Source organism: Leptosomus discolor, chromosome 2 (assembly GCF_034619465.1).
Source record: "Leptosomus discolor isolate bLepDis1 chromosome 2, bLepDis1.hap2, whole genome shotgun sequence".
Lineage (NCBI taxonomy): Eukaryota > Metazoa > Chordata > Aves > Leptosomiformes > Leptosomidae > Leptosomus > Leptosomus discolor.
Window position 1 is genome coordinate 75,410,377 of NC_141392.1, and position 26,919 is coordinate 75,437,295.

The following is a 26,919-nucleotide window of genomic DNA, read 5'->3' on the forward strand; positions in this document are numbered from 1 at the left end:
ATGTAAATTTGAGCTATAAAAGAAATGCTGTGTGTACATCCAAATGATACTTTAGACACGTTTGTCTTGGTTCTCCCTTTCTTAGACAGTATGTATTAGTTTTGCTGCTGAGAGGTGGGCATGTGTTTGGCTAGGTTTTGGGTTGTGCTTTGTTTTCTCTCATTGTTTTCTTCAGTGAGGAAAGGAGATTGGGTAAAACTCTTTTCTGGTCTCTGTTGACATCAGCACATTCGATCTGCCTATGTCCAAAAGAATTATGTCAAAGCAATTGCCTGCATTTGTTTCTTAGCGTGTTCTCCGCCAGCACTGTCGCTTGAGGGTCAAACTGGAATACATTAAACTGGAATTGGGGCAGAAACTGCAGCCAGCCTCAGGTCAATGATGCCTCTTGAGATTTGTGAAAGTGACACTTCTGGGGTTCATTGCATTAACTTCCATAGTATTTCTGCATCTGGTCTGGATGACTTACAGACCCAGATGGGATGGTGAGTCTCACATTCTCCTATTTAATTCTTTCTCTGCGTATCTGGAGTAAAAGGACAAGCCTCTCATCTGACTTACTTCTTAATATTTCAAAAAGATTTTTAAAATCCACGTGTTACAGTTGTCTGCTTCTGTGTAGTTTCTGTCTTTTACATTTAGGAAGATTACCACAGTTATTTCATCTGTAAAAATAAATTTGTGGAGCCTAGCCTACATGATCTTTGTAATGGTACATCTTTTGACATAAGCAAGCCTTTACAAGGCTAAAATTCATGGTTGCACATGTGCTTAACGAACATCCTAATGCTGTAGGATGTTGCTGGGATTGTGCCAGAGGAAGAGGGGGAAAAGTGCACCCAGGAGGACACAAAGTATTAAGATGCAAAAATGCACAAATCAAACTGCACTTTAGCAGGCTCTGATTCACCTTTTATTAGTAACTCTGAAACTCTGCTCTTGATCAGCTTTCCCGAAACTTTTGCTCTTTCAGTGACAAAAGAGTTGCCAATCACATTTTTGAGTCCTGAGATCTGTTCATAGGAATACCAGGTACAGCAGAGACCAGGTGGTAGTGCGTGTATGAATGCATGTGTACACAGATATAGACAGATACACACCACACTTGGACAGGCCTTTTTCTTCCATAAAATTTTCACAAGCTTTATTGCTTTAGTTCACTCTGCAGAAGTTTTATACTACAATAGTTTACTTAAGATGGGATGTTTCTTTTATATTTGTAACATAGCACTGAGGTTTTACTATGCCATGTACGCTGTGTTTTAGCAGATATCAGTTACTGAAAGTGACTGAAAGTTTGAAAAACACATTTTTTTCCCACCTGTTGAACAGAAAAATATCTGCAGAAGCATAATTAAATATAATTAAATGTTTGTATGAAATAATGCCTATGCCTTCTAAATCTCTGGAGAGGCATATGTTAACCAATGCTGAGCTCAAGTAATTGAGATTATTTTATCTGTTTTATTTGCAGAATTTACAGTGCAGCATTCAGTCATAAGTGGGTTCATTCCAGAAGCTTAAAATGAGCTGGTGCCAGCAACTGGTACAAATCAAACACTCCCCAGCTTTTCCCACTCCTGCATATCAACAGGATTAATACTTTCTGGCAAAGGCCCAGATTAAGACAGACAGCATGGACAAAAGCTTGCCCTGCATCCTTAAAAATCACCAAACCTAAATATTGGCAGGCTGTGGGATGAAGCAAATTCAGTAGCCAGGGTCCCCTGCTGAGCGCATGGCCCTTAGGAGCCCACCTGCCAGACCCCATCCTTGCAACGCAGAGCCGAACCTTTCTTGGCAGCATCCAGTTCCCTTGGCCAGGTGAAGGGGAAGGAGAAGATACGTGAATATCCCAAGTGAGACGGGAGGTACCTGTGGGAGCAGGGCTGACGTCCACTCACACTTCTTAAAGGCACTAACTTGTTTTCCTGAAGAAGGCAGCTAGTCCATCAGTTCATCCCAAAAGGGTGATGTTGGGAGAGAAAACATCAGTGAGGTACGGAGGACTCCTTTCCTCAGCCTAATTCTCTGAGGTCAGCTTCTGTGGCTGGGGGATCCCGGGATGGGATCCCAGGCAGATCACTGGGACAAGACCCCAGTATCAGGCTGCAGATGAAGTGAATTGCTGAAGCAAGGAGTCACAGGTACTCTCTCGGTGGCAAAGCTGTAATAACCCCCATCGGTTTTGTAAAAGTTCTTTCCTTGGCATCTCAGTGTGAGGAGCTTTGCACAGTGAGGTTTTCTGTGGAGCCAGGTGATGGGAATTCAGAGACAGCTGCCTACAGACCTTGCAGAAGACGGACAGTTGGGTGTCATCCATACTTAGATGACACCTCAGCCCCAAAAGGCTGGGGTTTCCCTTGGAGGCATTTTGTGGGCCCTGAGCAGGAAGGCTGCCAGGATTACTACCCTGAGAGGGGAGGGAGTGTTTTTTAGTGGAAACACAAAGCACTGTCTGACGCAGCGACCACTCACCTGACCTCCAGCTTTATGCAGGCAGTAGATCTCACCAGCAGGAGCTCCTGCCTCGTGCCTAATAACCCAAGCTGCCTGAGTGTGCATCCTTTTTAAATGAAGCATGGATTGGACTTGATGATCTCAAAGGTCTATTCCAACCTGATGATTGTATGATTTTCACAACTTTGCACAGATAGACAGTACGTCGCAACCTGTCATGTAAAGGGTTAATTACTGGTTAATTGCTCATAACAGATCATTGCTGAAAAAGCAAAACAATTGCCTGTTCACAGTCTGGATTGGATTAGTTTCCAGTTCCAATGCGTTTTCCACCTTTGCTAGATTAGAGCCTGCTGTTATCAGATTTATTCCCCATATGAATACTCAAATACTGCGAACAAAATAACAAAATTCCTTTTAAGCTTCTTGTGTATAACAAAGCCTTCTGCTACACGGTGTTTTCAGTACTTTAATCTCTCTCTCCTGAACACTCTTCCAATTTTTCCAACACTTTATTTGAGAAATGGAGCAGCAGAACCTGATACATTATTCACGGAGCAGAGGAACAAGAGCCAAATACAGCGTCACTGTAACCTACCTACTCATCTTTTGATTTTCATTTGTTTGTACAGCTGAGGCTCGCATTAGCCCTTTCGGCCACACCCTTGCGTGGGGAATTCATGTCAAGCTGATTGCCTCCCAGGACCCCCGGTCTCATATTCAGTCTCTGCTTCGGAGGATAGAGTCCTCTCTCTCCCTCTCATCCTGTAAGTACAGCCAGTATTCTTTATTTTAGTAAGGTGATTCTGCACTTGGCCATGTTAACACCTAAACCTGTTTCTCCCACCTTTCTATAGACCCCAGTTGTTCTGTGTCAGGCTTGTCCTTTCGCTGATTGTTTTTTGCTGTCCTCACTCTCATATCTAACCATAATGACTTAACTTTAAGCCAAGTCACTGATAAGGCTATTAAATAGTAAAGGGATGGTCACCATTACCTGTAGGAACCCGGTAGGAACCCATCTGTGTACTAATAGTTTCCCATTTACAGTTACACTTTGGCTTCCTCCATTTATCAACTTTTTAATACTTTTAATATGATTTTGGACACAGAAGTGACTTCAGTATAAAATATGTCTGAGATTTTTACCTGACCTCATACAGTGCTCACCATTTATGGAGTCCTGCTTCCCATGTACAGATGGAGACACTCCATACAAGCTTCAAAGCAGTCAGTTTCTTCATAAAGATGTTCTACAGAACAAGTCAAATGACTTAGACTTGTAATACTGTCAACCACTCTGCCTTTGTCAAGTGAACTTACTTTTTGCAAGAAATGACATCAGATTAGTTTCATAGGATCTCTTTCCCTTAAAGTCAAGTTGGTTGACTTTAATTACAGAGCTTTTTTTCAAAAAAAAAAAATTAATTGAGTCCTATATTGGTTTTCTATCCTAGGCAAAATACTGGAAACTCAGCCAATTCGCCTGTAGTTACTTTTTACCGTTCTTAAAGAATGGCCTAACATGAACCTTCCTCCTGCCCCTGGTCCTTCCTGAGGGGCCCAGAACTGCTTTAGATACAGCAGTAGCAGCTCGAAGTCTAGCTCTCTAAAATCTTCTAAGACAAGTTTATTTCTAGCAAATAATCTGAAACACCTAGAATCATGTATCTGCTGCTTAATGTCCCCTCTCCAGGGGCTGCCATGGTGAGAAGTTATTTCATCATCATCGTAAACAGATCATCCAGCCTTTTACCTGTGTGTTAATGGGAAATATTTACTGAATATTTTCTGCCGCTGTCATATTGTTATGAATGATTCTACCACTCTTATTGTTCAGAATTCAGCTTTCATAATCTGCTTAGAAGAATGAAAAATTATGTACCAGATTGTATCTGACTTAATTTTCCCTACTATCTTCTCGCTTCCTCTATTAATCTTTATTTTAGCTTTTTTACTCATTATTACCTTTTCCCCTTTCTCCCTTCATGCATTGATTTTGTATATAACATTTTATGTGTTTTTTCACTTCCCTGGTAAATCCAGCTGTTGGTTTTTTTGTTATGTGTTATTTTTATCTAGCCCAGCCTTCTTTTCATGGTTGTAACACTGTAGGCATTTAGGAAATGTCTTAAACCACTTACAGATGTCAGTGATTTTCTGTTCGTTCTGTCTTCAGCCTGATTTGACTCCCATTCGCTATAGTTTTGTGAAATTGCCTCTCAGAAAGCATGCGCTGATTTTAATTTGTGCATATATGAAGAGGGTATGTTCATATCTTGCATAAAATTTTACTAGTCTGGATTTGATTGCAGGCAATGTTAGCTATTTGCACAGAAAGTGTCAGTCCTTTTCAGTCTAAACAACCAGTAACCTTCTGGTTTGTGATCATTTCCTCCCTACTGAGACGAAGTCTAGAGCACGGATTGTCTGGCTCCTCTGCTAAACCACATGTGACTCACAGGCAGTTCAGGTGTAGCTACACCATATGACCAGCAGTGAGTTGTGCTTGTACAGGCACTGGAGCTCCTGCCTGTTGCTGTCGCTGGCTGGGGCAGGGAGCAAGTCAGCAGGTCCTGCTGCGCGTGGCATGGTAGGGTGACCACTGTGGGCTTTAGCTGTGTGCAGTGGAGTTAGCTACATCCCACAAGCTCTTCACGTTGTGGCCATCATGCTGTGAACTGCTCCTGAAATCAAATTATCTCTGCTACTTGCTCTCAGACATGGACATAAATCTTAGAAACAGTGATACTTAACTATTTTGATCAATGTGGAAGGGCTCTGTAGCTGTTTGCTGGCTTCCTTTGGAAAATGCTCACTAACCCAGCAGAATCTGTTTTTCCCAGCCTTTAGCTGGCATCTGATCCCTTTTTAAGCCCCATCTTCTCTGGCTTATGATTTTCTCCACCATCACCCCTTTTTTAAACTCCAGGTCCTGACTTTTGAAGCATCTGTGATGTTCTCCCGTGTTTCTTGTTGGCTCATTCTCCTCCTTCCAACTCGGGCAGTGCAGCCACCGAAGAGTCAGGGCAGGCTGTGGGATTAATCACCAAAACCAAAAACTTATCAGTCCTACAACCATATACACTGATGCAAAGACAAAGAGGACAATACACTGAGGAGAGAAGGCATCTGTCCGGCATTGCTGTTTTGTGTTCCTCTGTTGCTGCTGGTGGTATCTTGAATGCTGGTATCTTTTCAAGAGACAGAGGAAGAGGGAGACAGAAAGAAAGATGGAGAGAGACAGAGAGGAGAAGTCCTTTTGGGGCATAGGTCCATGTGTATCAGTTTTGGTACTACCTCCTAGAGTTCCCTGAGGTAGCAGTGGGATGTAGGCAACCTCATTGAGCTTTGTGATACTGCAGGGTCCACTCTGAGCTGAGCAGTATTGATCCACCTTTGGAGGCAGAGGGACTTTGCTGTGGGTCACTGCTTGTCAGCAGAAGCCAAGGAAGGGGACAGCAGCTTCTCTTTTTCCTCCTATTCTTGTGGTTTCTGCCTCGATTCCCCTCCTGTTACTCACATCCTGCTCTGCCGATTGCCCCATCCATGTTTGTGTAGGTTATCTCTGTTTCTAGGGGCACTTCCCAGCTTTTTGGCACTGGGAACTGTGTGTGGTTAAAATGAAGGAGAGGCTGACCGTAGACCTCCTAGAAGACATCACTGGTGGCACAGATGCAGCCTGTGGTGGCACAGGATTGTAGAATATGGGGAGCTGCAGTTTGTAGGGTAGTTGGCAAAACAGAGTTGAGAATCTCTGGTCTTAGTGGCCTTGTGGCTGGACTGTATGCATCAATGCTGTCATGCTTCTGTAAGAGGGAATGCAGTTAGGACCCATCTCCTTCCACATCCCATAGTTCAGGGTGTTTTTCACTGCCATCTCAGCCTCCTACTCTCTTGTTTTCCAAATCTCAAAATCTCTGCTAAAAATGGACTAGATGGTAATGTGGCATCTTTGTAATCCTGGCAAATTCATCTCCAGGCAGTATCTCAGTTCTTGCCTGTCCAGTTAACATGACATAACCTGTGTGCCTCTGAAGTTATTTTCTGGACCAAGAATGTCAGTTACATATTACTCACTGAGGTGGGCTGACCCTGGCCAGCAGCTAAGCCCCTACCCAGTCACTCACTCACTGTCCCCCAACAGGATGGGGGAGGGAATCGGAAGGACAAAAGCAAGGGAACTCATGGGTTGAGATAAAAACAGTTTAATAAGCGAAGGAAATATAACGAAAACAAGTGATGCAAAGGCACTCACTCACCAACTCCCACCAGCAGACCGATGATCAACCATTCTCCAAGCAATGGCTACTTTCAAAAAACTCAGCTTTTATTGCTAAGCACGATACTGTATGGTGTGGAATATCACTTTGGTCAGTTGGGGTCAGCTGTCCGAGCTGTGTCCCCTCCAAACCTCTTGCTCACCCCCAGCCTACTCACTGTTGGGGTAGAGTGAGAAACAAAGAAGTCCCTGACGCTGTGCAAGCACTGCTCAGCAATAGCTAAAACTTGGGCATGTTATCAACACTGTTTTGGTCACAAATCTAAAGCACAGCAGGGTTCGGGCTGCTATGAAGAAACTTAACCCCACCTAGACCCAGTACACTTTAAGCTGTCATACACTGAAACCGCAGTGGCAACAGCTGGGTTTGAGAAAACAGGTCTCACTAGTAGCACTTTTTTTGTGTGTGTAAGTGTAGGCAGAGTTTTTGTGTCTTCCCGTTACTGAGGTAGTCAGTACCTTCAGCGTTCTGGTTGCTCACTGGCCTTTGTCACCATACGGTTGCCACCTTGTCTGGGGTCTCTGCCTGTAAGCATTTTTGCTGTTGCAGCTGAAGTGCTATACTGTAGCTGAAGCTGCAGTGATGGTGAGAAGACTGGGTGTTTCTTTGTGAGCTGGCCACAGGCAAATCTTTGCTCCTATTTATGCAGGAGAGTATTTTTTCCCCCGATGGAGCTGGACAAACAAGGAATTTAAATAACACTTCTGAAATACTAGCATTAGCAACCTAGGTGAAATGAGAGCCCCTTCAAGAGAGAATGGCATCTGGAATGGTCTCAAGTAAATCATCTCCTGATTTGAGACTCAGCTTACTCCCATTTCCTTGCTGTCACATCCTCCTGAGTTCTTCAGTCACAAAACAGGAATCAGACAAGGCGAAGAAGAGGTTAGTTTTGTTTGTGCATAGGCAAAGTGGAGTGGAGAGGGAGCGTGGAGTTTTTTGGGAGAAAATCTTTCTCTATGCCTCTTACATATTCCGAAGAAGCAAACAGGCAGAACTTCTATAGAACTCCCTTCCCTTTCCTCCTTCCGTGCCCATCCTGATTCACATTTTGCATTCTGCTCCGTGCTGCTCCCATGCTGCGGATCAGATGAACACCCATTAATCCCGGGTAGATTCTAAGAATAAGAATTGAAAGAAAAAATATCAGAACAGTGTGAATCAATCTGCAATCATCTTTCTGTTCTCTTAACGGGGAAAAAGAAAGAGGAAATCAGTGGAGACACTGTTTCACTTCTCTTTCCAAGATAAAATTATTCTGGCATTTGCAGCAGTTGTTCTCTTGATACAGGTTTTCTAATTTATATACTTAAAAGTCACTTTAAAATTTAGGCGCATTAGCTCAAAATGCTTATGCAGACTGTCCACCCACTTCTCTCTGCTGATGAATAGAGCTACCACAAGCAGCCTGATGAAGGAGGAATGTAGCTTGAAATCACACTATTGAATTTACATGGTGTTCTCCTGTGTTACTCAGAACCAAGGATAGACCCATTCTTTGGAGGGTTTAAATGTAGAGTAAGCAATGTGTTTACTGTGTTTAGCTGCTGCCTTTAGCTGTTAATTTCAAAGCTTCCTTGAACTCATTTTAAGCACAAAAAAAAAAAAAAAAAAAGAAGGCAGAAAGTCTAAGTGCAGTTTTGAGTCTGACTTTCTCTTCGGTTTATGAATGTAAAACCTGCAGGCCATTCTTCTCAAGTTAGCTATACGTAAGCTTCTCTGTTTTAGATTACAAGTGAGGTTGGATGTTGGTGGGAAAAGAAAAAACACAGAAGAACCTCTCCTCAGAACTGATCTTCCTGTGCTGCGTTTTTCTAGGGCATCTTTTTTTCAAAGTAATAAAAGCCCTGAGACAGTACAAGGCATAACTCAGTTACTGTTACTTTAAGAGACTGCAGGGTGAGACTCTGCTTTAATCGCTTCTTATGTTTTGTTCTGGTTTGGTTTTGCTGAAAGGGAGGTATCAAAGAGAGTGGAAAACAATTCACTGTTTTTTGAAAAAGATAGAGGCCATGACATTCACAGACTTAGCTGGCAAAGAACCTGCAGAAACCCAAAAGGGTGGTGACATGTCCTTTTGTGGATACTTTGGAGGCTTCGTCTCCTCTTCTTGCATCGATTGCATTGGGGAGCTTTTGATTATGGCAGCTCGAACAGACGCATTGTGCTAATACGTCTTCCTGTGGCCTTGTCAGGTGACCTCCGTACCAGCCAGCCGCTGGCCAGTCCCACCACCACAACTACACCTCAAACAAGCACCACACATGGACATGCTTATTGTCCCTCCTGCCCAGCTGGAACACTGACTTCCTTTTTTCCTCTCTAATTTGTAATAAATAGATTGTCTAGCTTGTCATAAATCTCTTGCCAGAGAGGGGCCATACCCCACCAGCACGATGATGGATCTCTTTGTCAAGCCATTAATCGGTCTTCCTGGCATTCAGTGGCCACCTGCCCTGCCCCATGAACAGCTGTGCTCACAGCCTCTGGCAGAAGCCAAGGGTCTGGTTGTAGTTCAATGAAATCCTTCCACACGCACCTTCCCTTCACCAGTCCTGGCCTCCAAGACTAGCTGAAATTAAATGAGCAAGAAGGCCAAATCTTCATCTTTCGTAACTGACTTTTAGTTCATGTCCGAAAGGGAAAAAGAGGGAAGGCAAGCACAGTGCACACTTTGCAGACATGTGTTACAACTTAAAAATTGTCTGTAGTGTCAGGAAGCTGTCATTACCAGGGCTACATCCCCAGTCACTCAGTAAATGGGGAGAAACAGCAGGTCAGAATATGGCACTTCAAAGCTCCTTGCAGGATCTGCTCTTCTCCTGGCAACAGGATCTGCTCCTTTTCCTGAATCCCCTTTGCCACCATTGTAGAAGACTTCCAAAGCTACTTTATGCTGACAAGAAACAATAGTAAGAGCGCTCCAGCACTGTAAAAGGCATTTGGTTTGAGACAGAGCAGTATGGCAGCAGGAGCTCATCTAAGACTGCTCTTCCTGCTCCTCCAGCCATGGATGTCCATTGACACTGGGCAGTGGCCTGACTTTTGACTGCTGCAAACCAGCAATTAAACTGCTGAGATTTTTCTGCTCAGCCCACTAAAGCAGAATCCAGGAGTGAAACGTTAAAGGACTCTCTTCGAAAGACAAATGGATGCAGCCCAGGCATTTTTCAGTGCTGTTTTTCTCATGGAAACGCTGTTTGATGCAGTCATGGATCCTAATACATACTTGACTTGAAGTTTTGCCCTGGTGTTTCCGGCCTTTTGTTCAGGAATACCATGTTGTGTATGTGAGATTTTCCGCGTATCTTTAGTAGTCACAGGACATCCAGTGGTAGTACTGCGTCTTCTCTTATTTACATTTTTTAATGCATTATGACAGGTATGGTGCACATGTAGATCTGCAGGCATTCTACACAAATCCCCAGTCTCCAGCCTCTTTCAAGGCTGAACCAGATCTATCACACTGCAGTAAAATTCTAGTCTTTCTAGATAGGGCCAGTAGTTTAAAAATTATATGCAACCCACAAGCCTGAGAAGTGATGAATAACACCCAAGAGTTGAATTATTTTTAAGTATTTGTTGTAACTTTCTGACCTGCTTTATGATTCCTAAAAATTGTGGAATCACTGATCAAGCTGGAATGAAGGCGGTCCTCTAAAAGGTTCCAGAATTAATATACAAAAACAAAAATCAAGCAACAAGTGTTGCTTTTTATTCCATCTGTTTCATTTGTGTTGGCTTGAAACTGACACAGAATTAATTCTGGAAATCCAAAATTCTCCCATCACCACAGATGTAAGTCAAAGAGAGGTCAGCAAGCAGACAGCATGAGAATTACTGACCTACATAGGACTACTTTTAAGTGCCTATTCGTTGCCCAACTTGGAATGCCTTCCTAATGACTTGTAATAGTCAAAGTGGGTGAGCAAGACTTTAATGAAAATTGGGGGGTTTAATGTGTCTCAGGCTTGTGTTTCAAAATATGTACTCCATCAGTTTCTCTCTAGGGAGCTACTAATGGTGGCATGGAAAGTAAGACATTTCGACTTCAGAGTAAATGTCTGTGTTGATTATTCCCCCTATCCAGCCTGCAGGAGGCATTCCACACAAAACTAACGTCTCTTTTATAAATTGTTTTAGTTCTTGTTCTTGGAAAGCCTTTTCTGTCCTTCTTGCATCTTTACAGTAACTCAGAATGTGGCATCCTACTGTAGATCATGAAATTTGGCTTATTTGATGGCACAGACTGATACTTCTGTGGTGCTTTCAGCAAAACATAAAACACCAAGAAGATATCCCTTAGAGAATATATTTTTCACCGCCATGCTGTCTGCAACCCTTGGTTTGATTAATAAGCATGTTCACCGCAGAGACTGAGTAAAAGTCAGGGATTTTATTCTTCTGATTCCCTTTTAATGTAACTGTTTTTTAGCTCAGCTTTCCTGCTGTTGCTTTCCAGACAAGATTTGGTCAGAAAAAGACAGTTGACAGTTACCAGCCATCCAGCCTTTTCCTTTCATGCCTTTCACTGAAAAAAGTTCACCCAAAATATACCATCAAATTTCATGCCAGAGAAAATGAAGAGGAAGGAGAATGCACCCTGCTGGGTCTGAACCTGCTCCGCATCTCTTCAGCAGGTTGGAGCCCTCTCCCATGGTGGTCCTTTCCTATGCAAGGAATTGTAGGACAGAAGCCATGGTATGGATAGAAGGGTTCAGCATAGACAGGTGTTTCCTTGCATCTCCCTGTACCCCTCTTTCAAACATTTTAAGGACCTACTTTCTCCTACAACACTCAAAAAAAGCAGGTTCTGAAGAGGTACTGTAATTCAGAGTTTCAGACACAAGTTACAGAATCTTATGGAAAAACTAGTGGTGCTCTGAACGAGTGAATTTACACCAGTCTTCCTCCTATCCATCTTTTCCTGATGGCTTTCAACTGCAGAAGCTAGACCAAGCAAAGGTTTATCAATACTTTCTGCTTTTCAAATATCACATGTTGGAGCTTTTACTTTTAAAATAGAAGTATGAAAAATTTACTTTTCCTGGCAATCCTGGACTTTTCCTAGGCTTTGATTAGCTTACAGAGGACTGCTTTTGTTTCTGTTAATGAAGTGGATGGATGTCTGGCGTTGGCAGGAGTTTCAGTCTTGGCTTCCATTTTGTATTGAGAACTAACAGAAAAACTGAAGGAGGATGATTTACGGTAATAATAATAGTGTTAATAACACCTCCTTAGCCTTCATCTGTTTCCTAACTGAAAGTCATTAAGGTGCTATGACTATGTAAGTAATTAATAATGATGTAATTAATTTTATATCTCTGTTGAATAATGTTTCCACCATGTGGGAGGAAACTACTGTTCTGGTGAGGCTGATGTTGGATTGCTTGCAATGCAAACGTTGGAGTCCAAGGAGTACAACAAGGACAAGAAAGGAGACAAATAACATAATGGTTATTTTCATTTGTCTCTAAGGACGTCTCAAAAACCACGTAAATGTTTTATGTTTTGATGAAGACACATGTTTTATATTGCCCGTAAAAACACAACTTTATAATAAACAAATTCAACACGCTTGCGTTAGAAAAGTTCATTTTAATTAGGCTAGTTACATACCTTTTAACAATACCAGTGTCAAATTATGATAATGCTGCGTGACCCATAACTTACACATCTGAGAAACGCTGCCTTTCCTAGTGGAAATGAATAAAATCTTGTTCCTTTACTGTAAGTTGTGCAGTATGTTGGATGAACAACATCGTGTGCTTGTCTCTAGAGAGTTTAGTGTAAAACAGCTCCAGATTTTCTCTGGTGATCTCAGAGCTGGCTGAATAACTCCAGCCTTCCACAGCATAAAATGCTGACATGCAGGGAGATGAGACTTTCAGATATTAAAAGCCTGCTCTGTGATACTGAAGGAGATTAGTTTTTGGAATCCATTCATTGACACAAAGGCCAATGCTGAATGGAGGTTATATTTATTGTCTATGAAACCCCTGAGTTAGCTGAAATCACTTTAAGCATGTATATGCTTACATGTATTCTCTCACATTTAGCCAGCTCCCTGTGATGCTGGTTTCTTTGAGCCAGGAACAGACAACTTTCAGGGACTTGGCTTGAAAAGATGCGTTCATGTAACACCCTCTGTCATATATTACAAGAGGCTACAATCAAGCAGTCTTTATACTTGGATTGTCTAGACACTGTGACAAAGTGGAAAAGGGCAGGGAAAGAAAAAGCCCTTTTTGTCAGTCATTCACTTCTGCATCAAATTCTCCTTCCCTGTGTGTTGCTATTGCCAGCAAAAAGATAAAAGAAGCAAAAACTAAACAAAAATCAAGAAACTGATAATTCACTGGTTTTCTGTTCATAACATTCCTAGTAAAAAGAAAACCCCAAACCCTTATTTTTCTGAAACTACCAGTACATATGTATACCATCTCCTGGTTTATTCACTTTTTTTAGAATTAATACTTGGAACAATTTTATTTTTGCAGCTGATTTGTCATTCTAACTTTTTCCTCATCAGTGTATAAATTAAGTGGGTAGGGCTGTTGTGCCAGCACTTGTAAATTGGTGTGTGAAATCTTCACAGACTTCAGTGGAGACTTTTTTCCCTGCTCAGCTGAACGTTTGTGAGTGGGCAACAGGAAAGCCCCTTTCCCCTGCCGCTTTCCCAGATTTCATGTTTTCAATCTCTTTTTTTTCTTTCATTCTTTCTTTTTTTTTCCTACTTTTTCCCATGAAAACACATGGGAAAAAATAAGAGAGAAACAGAGCTGGGAGGGGAAAAGGAGCAGGCGATAGAGTTTCACGGGGCAGTAAGTTTGCAAGCCAACAAAAAGGCTTCTAAAATTCTTCTTTAAATAGTAAAGCCTGCATATCACTTAACTGTTTTGAGGTGAATAAGTGTATGTTCCAGCACTCTTCTCTGTTCGGATGGTCGATGCCTCTCTCTTCCCATTCACTCGAGCTGGGAATTCTCCCATGCAGCGTTTGCTCACTGTCAGTGTTTTGCTCTCCACGCACTGGAGGCATGCTTTCACCGAGGGGTATCAGGGTGAAAGCAGTGAGCCCCAGACACATCCCTCCCACCCGAAGCCTCCCTGGGCTCTGGTGCTGATAGTGGGGAGATGAGCCATCGCCCCACAGGGCCCTCGCCCTCCCTGTGGTCCTGCTTCACTCCCTGGCATTGCTCATGGGGCAACTTGGCTTTGAGGGGAGCCAGGAAAACCGCTCCTCTGAGTGATATCTCCAAACAGAGGGTCTCCAGAGCCAGGCCATCCTGCTGTCGAAATGGGTAAAAGCAGCAGAGATATATCAGAGATATATCCGCAAGCAGTTTTTGACAGCTGATGCAAAGCTGGCCGGGGCACCTCTGCACCCATCGCAGTCCCTGTGGGCTCACCTGGAGTCACTGCTGGTCTTGGGGTGAACAACTTCGAGCCCCAGCGTGGTACCCCACACCTCCAGCCCTGACCCAGCTACCAGGGTGAGCAGAGGCTGGAGGCCGGCACAGCTGCCGCAGAACTAGCAGGAGCAGCCTGTTTTGCAGCCTCCAGGATTGTTTCTCTCGCCCTGTTGTCGCTTCAGTTTCTTGAAGGATCCCAGCTCATGCCACCATTGCAGCAAGTGCAGTCAGGATTCCTTGTTTCTGTTCATGTGAAGAGACTTAAACATTCTGATGAGGCAACTGCTGAGTCGATGTGGTGCCTTGAAGGAAACAAAGAAATGCAAAAAGGGCACATTTAAGTTAAGCTAAGAGCAAGGGACAGTAGACCTGTGCTAACTGTAGGCAATATAGCTCAGGGAAACACATTAAAATGGTGCTTCTTTTTCTGAACAGGCTTGTAGAATAACTGGGAGTATCTTCAAATTGTAGAAAATACCCTTCAAAAGAATTTTTTTTTGTCAATTAGGCAGGTTAGATTTAGGAAGCAGGTATCCAGACTGTGGACTGTCAGAGACAAGCAGGGAGCTGCTGCATAATTTTTCAAGCATTAGCAGTGGAGGAATATGCTTTTTCTGAATCCCATGAGTTTGTCAAAACCAATTTCCTGTGTTGATGTTGGGGTAAGGCATACAAAATAGCCAGCCTGGCAGCTACAGAAAAATGAGGATATTTGAAAAAGGATAGGCTTTTTATTTACCCTAAGTGACGGATATTGGCTGAAATGTCAAAAGAAATATGAGCAGGGAAAAAATGTGCTTCGTTGTACTTTTTTTCTGTTCTCTGCATTTTCTCCTTGTCTATCTATATATTCTGGACAAAGTGTGTCTAGTAAGTCAAATTTTTTAAAGATTTTTCTATTGTCACTGCTCTTTTTGTAGCCCTAGTTTTTAGAGTATGCTATTTGTGTGCCAGGTTACATGTAAGAGTCACCATACCAGTTCAGATCAAGGGTGCATCCGGACAAGTATCTGATTCCCTAGATTCATCACACCCAGCTTCAGAAACTCAAGGTTTGTGTCTAGATTCAGCTCTAGACAGTAAGAAAGAGTTCAGTAGCACCAGCACACGGATTGTAAGATGTTAGAGCTCGCAGGTGATAAGCAGTACCAGGTAACAGGACTAACCTTGCAGGACTGCTTCTAAGATGTGGCGAATCAACCCCTGTCTCCCTCCATCTAGAGAGAAGTAGGCCCCTAAAATTGAGAGAGATTAACCCAGGCCCTGGTAGTGCACCATGAGGGTGCTGAACAAGAGGTTACAAGAATTTAAAAACTTAGAGCAACCTTTTCCAAGCCATACCCTCTTGGTTTCCTCCTGTCCAGGATCTGGACTTTGAGATGCTGTGCATTTGACATGTTAATTCTTCCAAGACTTTCTCTAGTTTCTTAACTCATGTATACCTTTGGCAGCCCCACTTTCTGCTACCTGCTAGCAGGTTTTATTCTTCTGTTCAGTGCTGCATAAAAGGGTACTTCCTTTTGATTTAGTAGTGCCATCTGATAGCTCTCTCCTACTTTCCTGTGCTGTAAAAATTATTGGCTTGTTGTATCTTCTTTTGTGCCTGTCATGCAGAGCTCCAGTGGTGGAAAAAGGTTGTATTGCCTTTAGGTGAAGTCACCTCTTGTGTAGTTGGCAAGGTCAAGCATGAACCGTGATCTAAGTGCCTCGCTCTGTGTTTAGGGGGGTAGACTTGAACACCTCCAGCTGCACTTCTGGGCTAAGTCCTTTGCCTGCCAGTCGTCCCCTCCTGGTGAAGGGTGAGCGAGAGGTGTTTCATCCTTTCACTACCTCCATGCAAGCCATTGCCTGGCAGGGCTGGGCAGAGAGCTGTCACTACCCTAAGAGCAGGCAGGACCTCCTTCCCCAGGCCTTGATGGGAAACCACTGTGAGGAAGATTTTGTGTGAGCTTTTCCCAATGTGCTGCTGTTTATATTCAAACTGCTGTGGATTTTTTCCGAAGTACTTAACTTTTGAGCAGTGAACTTAATTTGATCCTTGTCACATGTGGGTTTGGGGGAGATCTGGTGAGCATCAGTGTATGAACACTTGTCCTTCCCTTCCTCTCCTAGGATTTTAGATAATGGGCTGTGTGCAATGTAAGGATAAAGAAGCAACAAAACTGACTGATGAGAGGGATGGCAGTTTAACTCAAAGCTCAGGCTACCGCTATGGGACAGATCCCACTCCGCAGCACTATCCTAGCTTTGGTGTGACTTCAATCCCGAACTACAACAACTTCCATGCCACAGGAGGCCAAGGACTGACTGTGTTTGGTGGAGTCAATTCCTCCTCTCATACAGGGACGTTGCGTACAAGAGGAGGAACAGGTGAGCTTCAAAGTCTTCTTTCAGTGCTCTTAATGAGTATCAATCACATAATTACAGCAGAGGCATGACTGTCTCAGCATGCTGCTTTTTGGAAGAGTTATTTTATGAAACAGTGCAAAGAATTGAAGTAGGGGTGGAGCTGGATCTTCAGGTAGCAGGTGCTAGTTCATTTGGGGGTTGAGAAATTGTGTATACATGCTCAGTTTGGCTGACTGAATGCCTCATCCTTCTACCAGGGAATGGTAAGTGTGGTCCAAGCCACCTCAAGTAGTTAATGGGAAATACTTGGCATGGCTATGTCGAAATTCTCTTTTCCCCTTTGCCCACTTGGGATCCTACGCTCTGTGTGGGTATCAAACCAAGAGTACTGATGACTGTACAGAGTGAAGGAGGTGGTGTGCCTGCTGGCTGCATAAAAGCAGAGGGATTAGAATGGTTGTCCAAAAAGTAGGAGGCTTCAGTTTATTTTGTTCCTCAGCAACTGGATTAGCTTACATTTGGCTTAGCCACTTCACCTCTTGAGGCTACTTTCCCTCCTGTTTTTTGTGATGGAATGTAACTCACCTACCTTCTTCCTTAGGTGTAACTCTTTTTGTGGCGCTTTATGACTATGAAGCAAGAACAGAAGATGACTTGAGTTTTCACAAAGGAGAAAAATTTCAAATACTTAACAGCTCGTAAGTTTTAGGCTTGGGAATATGCTTTTTAATATTTTCAAAATTATAATGTTGACAATTATATTTGTCTGCTTATGTTAACTAGTATGATCTAATGTTGGATGTTTAAGACATGTTGGGGTTTCACTCTGTGCTTGCTCACTTATCTTTGCATTTAGTGCACTTTTGCAAAGTGCTGTATTATTGAAAAAAACAACCTTCAACCACGTGCAGCTTTACTTCAAAAATAAGCGTTAGAGTATGTGGTTCACTGCTTATATTTCACAGCAAACTTGCATTCAGAACTGAGAGTACCAGCTCTGTATTTTACCAGTAGTCACAGAAGTTTTGCAAGACATGTACTAACACTTTTTGCAATCTGCTGCAAGATTCTCTACACAGAAATGAGCTAAAATCCAATTCACAAAAGAGATATTACCCAGACTTGCGTGCCAAGTTTAAAAGCTGCTTTTTTTTTTTTTTATTTTAAAGGCAGGTGATAGAGTCAGAACATGCTAGGAAGTTCTGTTAAGTGAGAATGCAATGTTGTACAGTTGCATTTGGCATGAAAACCACACTTCCATCCTGGAAATCATCAACTTCAAATTAATTTTATTAACTTCACATAGAAAAAATCCCTTAGCAATTTAAAAATAACATCTAAAACTTACTGTGCTACTGACCTATATCTGAACATCTTGTGATTCTTGGCTAAAAACATAAAGTTGAAGGCTCTGTGTTATGTTCAGTATTGCTATCATGTAGAGGTAAAAATGGGTTAAAAACCAAGTATGTCGCTTTCTAGAGGCTTTGTGATATTGCTGTCATCTTTTTTTCTTAGACTATGTGACAGTAAGGCAAATTCATCCCTGGTGAAACTCCTGTTAATTTTAATAGAACAACTCCAGGGTTGAAGTTGGCTCAATGTGCATTAAAGTTAAAAAAAAAAAATAATAAAAAAAAGAAGCAAGTAATTCTGCGGAATATTTCATGAAGCTATGAAGCTGAAGAGCTTTGATGTAGATGAAAGCACAGAAACTTCAGTTACGACTTGTAGAAGGAGCAGCAGTTTAAAAAACTCTCTACTTCTAAATTAGCACTTGGAAAAAAAAAACTATTACCCATTTTGTTCACATTGCCTGCTGCTTTCCCAACCTTGCACAAACTATGCCATAACTCGAAACAAGAAGAAATTCCACACATTATAAATTCCTTACACATGCCAGTTGATGAAATCGGGGGGTGCTCACCAGGACTTGCGGAGCATTCATACTTGGAGTCAGTGGGACAGAGAGATTTCCCCGTGTGTGGGTAGTGGCAGTACATGCATTTTGATGCAGGTAATTACTGCCTGGAGGAAGGTTTTCTAAGAGAAAAAAACAAACTAGTGTCTACTGATTTTCTTGTAGAATTAATTATACAAGCTAAGTTCCCATCATAGTCAGCTCTGTCTGCTTACAAACACAGACCTAACCACGCTCCTGGAGTACTGACAGCCAGACTGGAAATCTCCAGAAAGCAGCTTTTCTGTGAGAATTCTTCCTCTCTTCACTTATATCAGAAATTATATGAAAGAAGCCCATTTTTTAAGAGTCTGCCATTGCTGCTTGCAACCAGAAAGCATGTATGTACACTAAATTAGTTTCTCCGGAATTTTTTGACGGGTTTGGATTATTTTTTTTTTAGCTCTCAACAAATTAAATTTGGGTTGTGCTTTGGAATAAAACTTCAGGACAGCAATATCTGAAATGGCGTACGGGGGGTATCCCCATGATTTAAAGCCAGAAATGATACCAAAGGCAGTCTGAGGGAAAGAGATGCCTGCAGTAGTGGTTCAGAGCAGAGCCTGACTTCACAGCTCAGAAACACTCAGCCATCCCCTGCACCCCCACCACCACTCCCGCACACCCCGGCTAGCCCCATTGACTAGCCTCCTCCTACCTCCGTTGGGTGTCTAAAATTAAGAGCTGTGAAAAAAGTCTGCATTCCTCCTTCTTTCTGGCAGTGCTTTGAGAGATTTAAGCTTCTCTGTCAAAGCAGAGGGGCTTGTTCCTGATCTGATCATCTACGGGGCTGCTTTTTTTCCTCCCTAGATATGATAAAACACCTCCATCTAGTGGACTGTCTGTACAGCAAAGAGAAGAAATGTAATGGTACAATTTATCAACCACAGTATGGCATAATGTCTCAGAAATATTCTACAGCAACATACAGGGGCAGGGTTAGCACTTCAGCTGATAAAATTAGGGTCGTAAACAGATAGGGCCGTTTGCCTGACATACTAGTGCACACAAGGTGTATTAAAATAACATTGGCTGCCAGCCTCTAGAAAAGCTACTTGTTCTTCATTTTTTTGAACTGTAGAATTGGAAATGTCTCCTTTTTGCACTAATCACGGCTGTGTTCTAGTTGTTTTCCACAGAATTCACACCTTTCAAACTGTTAAAGAAAGTGGCGTTGAAAATTCGAAATAAGACCTCACTTTGACACAACCTTTCCTGCCAGTAATAGTTTGAACAGCGTGTTTTCTGTAACTGCTTGCTTACAGAAGAGGCTGAATTCTCTGGCCACATTTGATAATAGTGTTTTATTTAGTGAACCAAACTCTATTTTACAGAGAGGGGAACTAAGAAAGACTTTCTAAGCAGTCCAGAATAGAAAAGAGAATGCTAATTAGTAGCAGTAGGAGTTAAACATCGGTGAATCTGATGCTGAGAGTGAAATACAAATTGCTAAATCCCAAATCGTTGTATCTTGTAAAAAACTGAGAAATAAACTTCTCTTAAAGCTGCACATTTTACAGCAACATGCATTGTCTAAAAGGCAGTACCATGTACACACACATATATGACAAAGATTGATGCTAAGCCTGTGGAATGCTGCCGTAAGATAGTCCTGCGTGGCCCTCTTCATATTTAAATGTTGTAGAAGAATGGTTTTTTGTAAGTGTTTGCAAATGCAGCTAAGTCCTTTGCTACTTCAGATACCTCCTTTAGGTGACCAAGAGAGGGAATCTAGACAATGAAGTGTGATCCTTAAGGGCTATCTAAAACTCCATATTGATAGATAGCTTTTTCATGCCTTTGGGTTTCAGATTAATTATCCCCATAGAAGTTTAAAATTAGCAGTGGATGTGACAGTGTTCAGTTTGGCAGTTTTTCTATAAGCTCTCTCAAGGGTCTGTATTAGAATAATTGCTATGGAGACAGTTTTCAATACTCTAGTCCAAATCCAGCCCTCACCAAACCTGATTTCACTGGGTTGTTATGCCTGTTTATGCCATTATGCTACGTTTGGAAGGCTACATTACTAATCACTGCTGAAATAATAATAGGTGTAAAGAAATACATACATTATTTGGGTTTAGATGCATATAGCTTGCTCGGAAGCATGTTGGTGATAAAGAGATGAGTTGCTGTGGCTTCTTACGCCAAGCAGCTGTGGGTGCTATTAGCAAAGTCTGATCATTGTCTTTACAGCTGTGTCTCACTCTCACTTCTCCTCCTCACTTCTGTTTCTGCAGGGAAGGAGACTGGTGGGAGGCCCGGTCCTTGACAACAGGCGAAACCGGTTACATTCCCAGTAATTATGTGGCTCCAGTCGATTCCATCCAAGCAGAGGAGTATGTTTTCTTTTCGTTGTGAAGACCCTTTAGTGCTGTATTTGAAGGAGGTTTGAGGACTTAGTTTTGGTTGATTGTAGCAATTTTTCAAATGACTTACATTATTTTTATTTCAGTTCTTAACTGCACTGATAAATAATTAGGTAATTAGTAACAAAAGAAACACAAGCTCAGTGCCTTTTCAATGTCAAAACAAAGGAAGAAAACCTAAAGGATCACAGGTCTCTTCCTTTATTCGAGTGTCAGCTAATTTCAAGCCTTAAGCAAAGGGTGTCCTTGCTTTTCCTGAACCAACTTGTAAAAATATTTGGAGTCAATTAGTGTGCAAACTCTCTATTAAAGAGGGCACGTTGCATCAACAGATACCTACCAATAGGTAGGATGCCTACAACGCATACAGCAGGCAGCATAATGAAGACGTATCTATGTGAATAATGGAGTGCTGTGTGTATCCATATTATTTCCAGTATAAAAGATACACTGAAGGAACTTACATAGCTGAGCAGGTACTACTGCAGTCTGTACTTCAGGTTGTACTTGGTTGATAGTGAAACAAAAATGAAATTGCTGCAGGAAGGAAAATGGTACAAAAACTCTGAAAACTTTATACAACCACAGTAAAGTGGTTGCATCTGGCCCTTCTATTGAGGTTTTATAGCTGTAACAAAAATATTGAATACTAATAGGTCACTATATAAGTCAAATATGTAGTTTATAACAACATCTGGTAAAATATTGCTTTTCAGCAGTGACACATTTTTCTGGCCTTTTGCTTGTCTATTCCTTCCCCCCCGCCAAGTCTTGCTTTCTGTTTGTCAAAGTCTGGCCTTTGTCATAAGACACCAAACAAGCATTCTCAGCATCTGCTGATTATAGGCTTAATCCAAAGTGCTACTAGACAATGTATACAACATCTACTAGACAGTTTGTCCCATTAGCTTCCCGCCAAAATAAAAGAGACACAGTACAACAAACATGGTTGGATATACTCAAGTAACCATAGTTTCCACATGTCCGAGCTCTGTGACACTGCCTAGTAATCCTATGTAGCATTTGTCTTACTATTTCTGATGTTTTCCTAAGGTGGTACTTTGGCAAACTTGGCCGAAAAGATGCCGAGAGGCAGCTGTTGTCATTTGGAAACCCCAGAGGTACCTTCCTGATCCGGGAAAGTGAAACTACCAAAGGTAGGCTGGCCAAAGCTATTCTGACTATGAATGAGAAGATGTATGAGAACAATTGTGCTAAGTTTGTGAAATACTGTTTTCAGTGGTATGAAGGTAGAGGTAAGTGTCATCTTGTGTGCAAGGGAATTAGATGTCTGGACATCTCAGGTCTTTGAGTGTTCAAAGCAGAGAAGAACTCAAGTGCAACCCATGCCCTGCTCAACCCATGCTATCTTCACTGCAAGTCACGCACAGGCAGCATGCTCTGCTCTGCTGTCTCACTCTGAACATCGCACTGTCTCTCTCAACGCGTGCGTTGAGGATACTACTACTGCACTGGAGTTGGGTGTAGAGTGGCCCCTGAGAACAGCAGCTATGCAGCTACCGGAGGCGAACCTCCTGGTGTCCATATCCAGGTGCAGGCACAGACAGCTAGCTTACTGTGAACAGATGCTGGGGATCTCCAGTCTAGCTTGGTGAATATTACTGCTTACTTCTAAACAAGCAGAATATTTGAACCTTCTTTCCTGGAAGACCTAAGATAAAATTTTGGGGGAGAGGGAGGTACTAGTTATTATTTTGGGAAGATTAGGGAAATTTTTGACCTTTCCTCTTTGAAATGCTGGATCCCGGGGCAGGGGGAAGATGTCGCAGTTTTAAATGCATAATTAACAGTGAAAAGACTTGAAAATATTTCTAATTAATATATTCAGAATGTATTCAACTGTATCCATTCTGTTGAAGTCAAGTGAAAGGATGTATTCTCCTCCTTCTCTCTAAAACTATTGGAGGAGTTCCCGTTTTCTTGATGGGTGCCATCTTTGCTTTTACATTTTGTTCAGGAGGCATGTCAACATCTTCAAAGCTTCACATGTATGAAAAGATCTCTCTAACTCATACAGCTATTGAGGAGAAAACCTGAAACTAAGTGAAAACAAACCTGGCCATTTCTCAGTTAACCAGCAATCCAAAACAATAGCTATGGGAAGTATAAGTCACTAGAATTAATTCCATGTAAGTTCTGAAGTCTGAGGATGGTTCATGTAATTAAAGCACTGACTTGTCAGTGCTTTGATCAGAGCGCACTCTGTCAGCTTGAGTTAGCATGCAAAGTGGTTGGAGCCATGGCTGGTAAAGGGATTTAAAGAAGAGAAGCACTACTTCCCACTCCTCTACCTGACCTATCTTCAAATGCTGCATTCTGTCACCTAAAATTGTAAGTTTTACATTTTTGACTCCTGCAGCCACTAGGTTCTTCCTTTGCTGCCCATAACTCTGAAGACTGTTTTCTGATGCAAAATCTGAATAGACATGCTGTCGTTTCAGACAGCTAATTTCCCATCTTGTCACCCCACAGCTTCACCATATCTTATGTAGCAGTGAGGCGTTCTCACCACAAGCAAGACAGGCTCCAACTTGCTCTTTTTCTGCAAATAGCCTCCACCTGTTTGTTTTCACCAACGGATGTTGTGTGTGCAAGGAGCAGGACTTCATTCCACTCTGTCCTGAGTTTAAAAACTGACTCATATAGGCATCCCTGGATCCTAGAAACAAACACAATGCTGTTTCTCTAAACCACTTTATCAGTTTAGTCTGCTTTGACCATTTTTTATACAGCAATAGGGGATATGTTTTGCAGGGTTACTTACTTAGCTAAGTCAGGGTTTTTTTCTAGAGCTTCTTGTGAGACAGAAAAGCATCGGGGAAACAGAGTAATCCATCACGGATGGACTTACAGCAAGAAGCTTAATTTCTCTGCATTTGAACTTAAGGCTTTCTACATCTTCAGGCTAAGTTTGCATCAAAGCCATTGGAAAAAAAACAAACACGCATGGTTTTTGTCAAAAATGTTTATTGCCCTTCTCATCCTTGTGGTGTTTCAGTATGTTGTCAGAAGAAAACAGAGGCAGCTTGTTGTTCGTGAGAGAGAAAAAAGTCAGCTGGGAGGGCTCGAATGGTGCATTCGCCCCTAAGTCTTCTCAAAGTGCCTTATTCCAGCTAGTCATCTTGGGCTTGAGGCAGGAATTGTTTTGCATCCTGGAATCATCACTTCTGCTTTAAATAATAACAATAATAAAATTAATGAGGATCATGTTAAAAGTATCGTCATGGATGACTTCAGCATGAGTTTAACCTCCCTTGATCATGGTTGCCTTCTCTTCTTACTTCCAAAATAAATCATACGGATCTGGCTTCGAATTTTTTCAATGCCTGACTACCCAGGTACTTCATCAGCTCTTGTCTGTATAATCCTTCACCTGGCTTCAATCTTCACCCTCCAAGGCTGCTGGTTTTAGGTTTGGGGTTTTTTTAAATTCATTAGTATGATATATTGTAACATCATATTTCTATCCAAATTTTTATTATGTATATCTCTTGTATTTGAATTTATCATAATATAATAATGAATAGTATAAATAACTGAAAGCCTAGATAAATGAACAATTAAATCCATCTTGGTTCTCGTTTTTGTCCAGATTTGAACTAAAGCTCCAGTCCTGCAACTTGATCTGAGGTCAGCGGGGGTCCACAGAGGGCCACCCACACAGCTCTGATTGCAGACCTGGAGCCACAGATTGTTTACGTTTTCCTAAAGAATCTAAAATAGTGACCAGATAGGCAGGGAGCATGACTAAAGAAAATACAGCTGCTGCCAGTGGATCAAAACTCACAAATGTGGAGGTGGAGAACACTGCCTGGAAAATTTTGAAAGTAGGCTGACAGTGTACAATCCAGAGTGGTGGTACAAAGCATGCACAAGATGTGCTTGCAAGTCCCCAAAAATCTTTGAACTACTAGCTGAGATGTGTTTACTTAGTGGGAGAACCTCCTCAGAGAAATATCCTGAACAAACAGTATTTTTCTACGCTTACAAATAAAAACCCTGTCACTCCTCTCAGGGTGTCTCCCATTCGCATAAACCAGAATCATCTGTGTAAGTGCTGGCTCTTTTCCTCCTATTTAGGGAACAAACAACGGGGAATTTGAGAAGCCCTTGGAGTCAGGGTGGAGACATTTTGTTCACTGCAGCTCCCTCAGCGGTTAGCTATGTGCCAGTGTGACCTGTTGCAGGTTAACGTGGTCAGGGTAACTTCTTACTGGGGAGACATCCAGGAAAGGCATCTTACACCAGGAATCTCAACTGCATAACTGTGGGTGTTCTTTAAACCATTTCACTTAGCTGCAGGTGGTTCTGGAGGATGTGAACCTGCAAGGTGTGTTGAAAAGTACCCTGACTTGGGATAAGCAGCAGTTGGTGCTGTTTGCTATCAGACCTGTAGGAAATCGCCCCACTTTTCACATTGCCCAAAATTGTATGCCGGTGATTTTCCTTTCCTGCCCTTAGCTGACATGGTTACCAGTGAAAGCAGCCCAGGCTCCAGAAGGACGACCTTCCTGAGATCTCTACAACTGTCAGTTACCTCCAGTTTTTTTTCCTTTTAATGCCTGAATTATCTTTGAGTACGCACAATATTCATCTGATCCTTGAGTGAAGACTTGTCTTCTCCACTGCCTTTGAAATGGCGATGCTTTTGCTCAGAAACTGCATTTTGCTGTATGTAAAATGTGGCTCTGCTTTCGACACTGCAGAGAACTAGCATACGGGTGTCACTGTCTGTAGAATAGGACTGTGCTTCAAATTAAGACACCTGAATGTGCAGGTCCCCATATAGGTGGCCAAGCTCCCTTTACAGACAGCGAGGAAGCAGGGGTTCAGTTCAACTGCGCATGACTGCAGACACCTAGTGCTCAAACCTGCATTACGCCGTCAATACCTACAGTGCCATAACGCTCATAGAAACTAGGCTAGGATTCAGCTTTCCCAATACCACCAGAAGCTTACGTGTGAGCATCGAAACCAAGCCCATAGCCCACCTGCGAACAGCCACTGCTACACCTAAAACTAAATCCAGCCCCTCAACTGAGGTTCCTTTGGCTGTCTGTGAGCATCCAGAGCCATTGTAAATGCCTGCGGGGCATCCTTGTAGATCAGACGAACCTGTGACAGTCTGTGGGAAAACCACCAAGCAGGATGTCCTGGGGCATCTCACATGGCACTTAACCCCTTAACCCAGTGTGTTTGGCCACCTGAATACCACCAGTATGCTCTAATGCTCCAGCATCAATTTGGAAAGTGAAACACGCAGTTCTTGCACATCTCCTGGTGCGCCATCTTGGTGTAGTACCACCTTCCAAAGACGGTGACATAAAAAGTATGCCAATTTGATTGCTTAATGTTTATGAAGAGGTTTGGGGTCCATCTGGGTAACAACACTACACATATTTAAAGTCATTATCTCCAGGAAAATCTTGATATTTACCGCCCACTGTCATTTACCTGAAGTATAGTATTTGCAGTGTAACCTGATGCTCAGAATAGGAAATGTCAATTTAACAACCTGAAGCAGTAAATATTAAAATGTGAGTTTTCATTTACACAGAAGTACTGATTTCTTTCTAGAAAAGTGTGAAAGGGTCATGGTGCGAACACCATAAGATTTCTGTGGTACTTACTTTACTGTGTTAGAGTCACTTGTTCATTTTCAAGATACAGTAAGTCTTTTTTGGAAGCAATTTCTCTTTCATTTTGTAACAACTAACCAGCAAAACAAAATCTTTGTGTCTAAAAACGACTTACGATTTTTTATTTCTCCTTTACTTGGAACAGGTGCCTATTCCCTGTCTATTCGAGACTGGGATGATATGAAAGGAGACCATGTCAAACATTATAAGATTCGTAAACTTGACAATGGTGGATATTATATCACAACTCGGGCACAATTTGAAACTCTTCAGCAGCTGGTTCAGCATTATTCAGGTAATTTTTCAGATAATACACAGCACTCTGAAGTATTTTAAAACAAAAGTGTTCACTGCTGAGCTGATGTATGTGTAAGACGCCCTAAAGAGTCATTTGAGCTATGTCTCTTGCTTGTTGTAATACATC

General features: G+C 42.1%; 1 protein-coding gene across 1 annotated transcript in view; it reads left to right on the forward strand.

Moving 5' to 3' along the window:
* Positions 1-3,172: 3,172 nt before the first annotated feature.
* The window catches only part of FYN (FYN proto-oncogene, Src family tyrosine kinase), a 50,745-nt gene continuing 26,998 nt past the window's right edge, over positions 3,173-26,919 (forward strand). The window contains exons 1-6 of the mRNA XM_009951839.2: positions 3,173-3,227; positions 16,270-16,527; positions 17,108-17,204; positions 20,707-20,805; positions 21,889-21,992; positions 26,641-26,790. Coding sequence (XP_009950141.1) covers positions 16,281-16,527; positions 17,108-17,204; positions 20,707-20,805; positions 21,889-21,992; positions 26,641-26,790 — 697 coding nt within the window. The 5' untranslated portion in view covers positions 3,173-3,227; positions 16,270-16,280. The remainder of the gene's footprint in view (positions 3,228-16,269; positions 16,528-17,107; positions 17,205-20,706; positions 20,806-21,888; positions 21,993-26,640; positions 26,791-26,919) is intronic.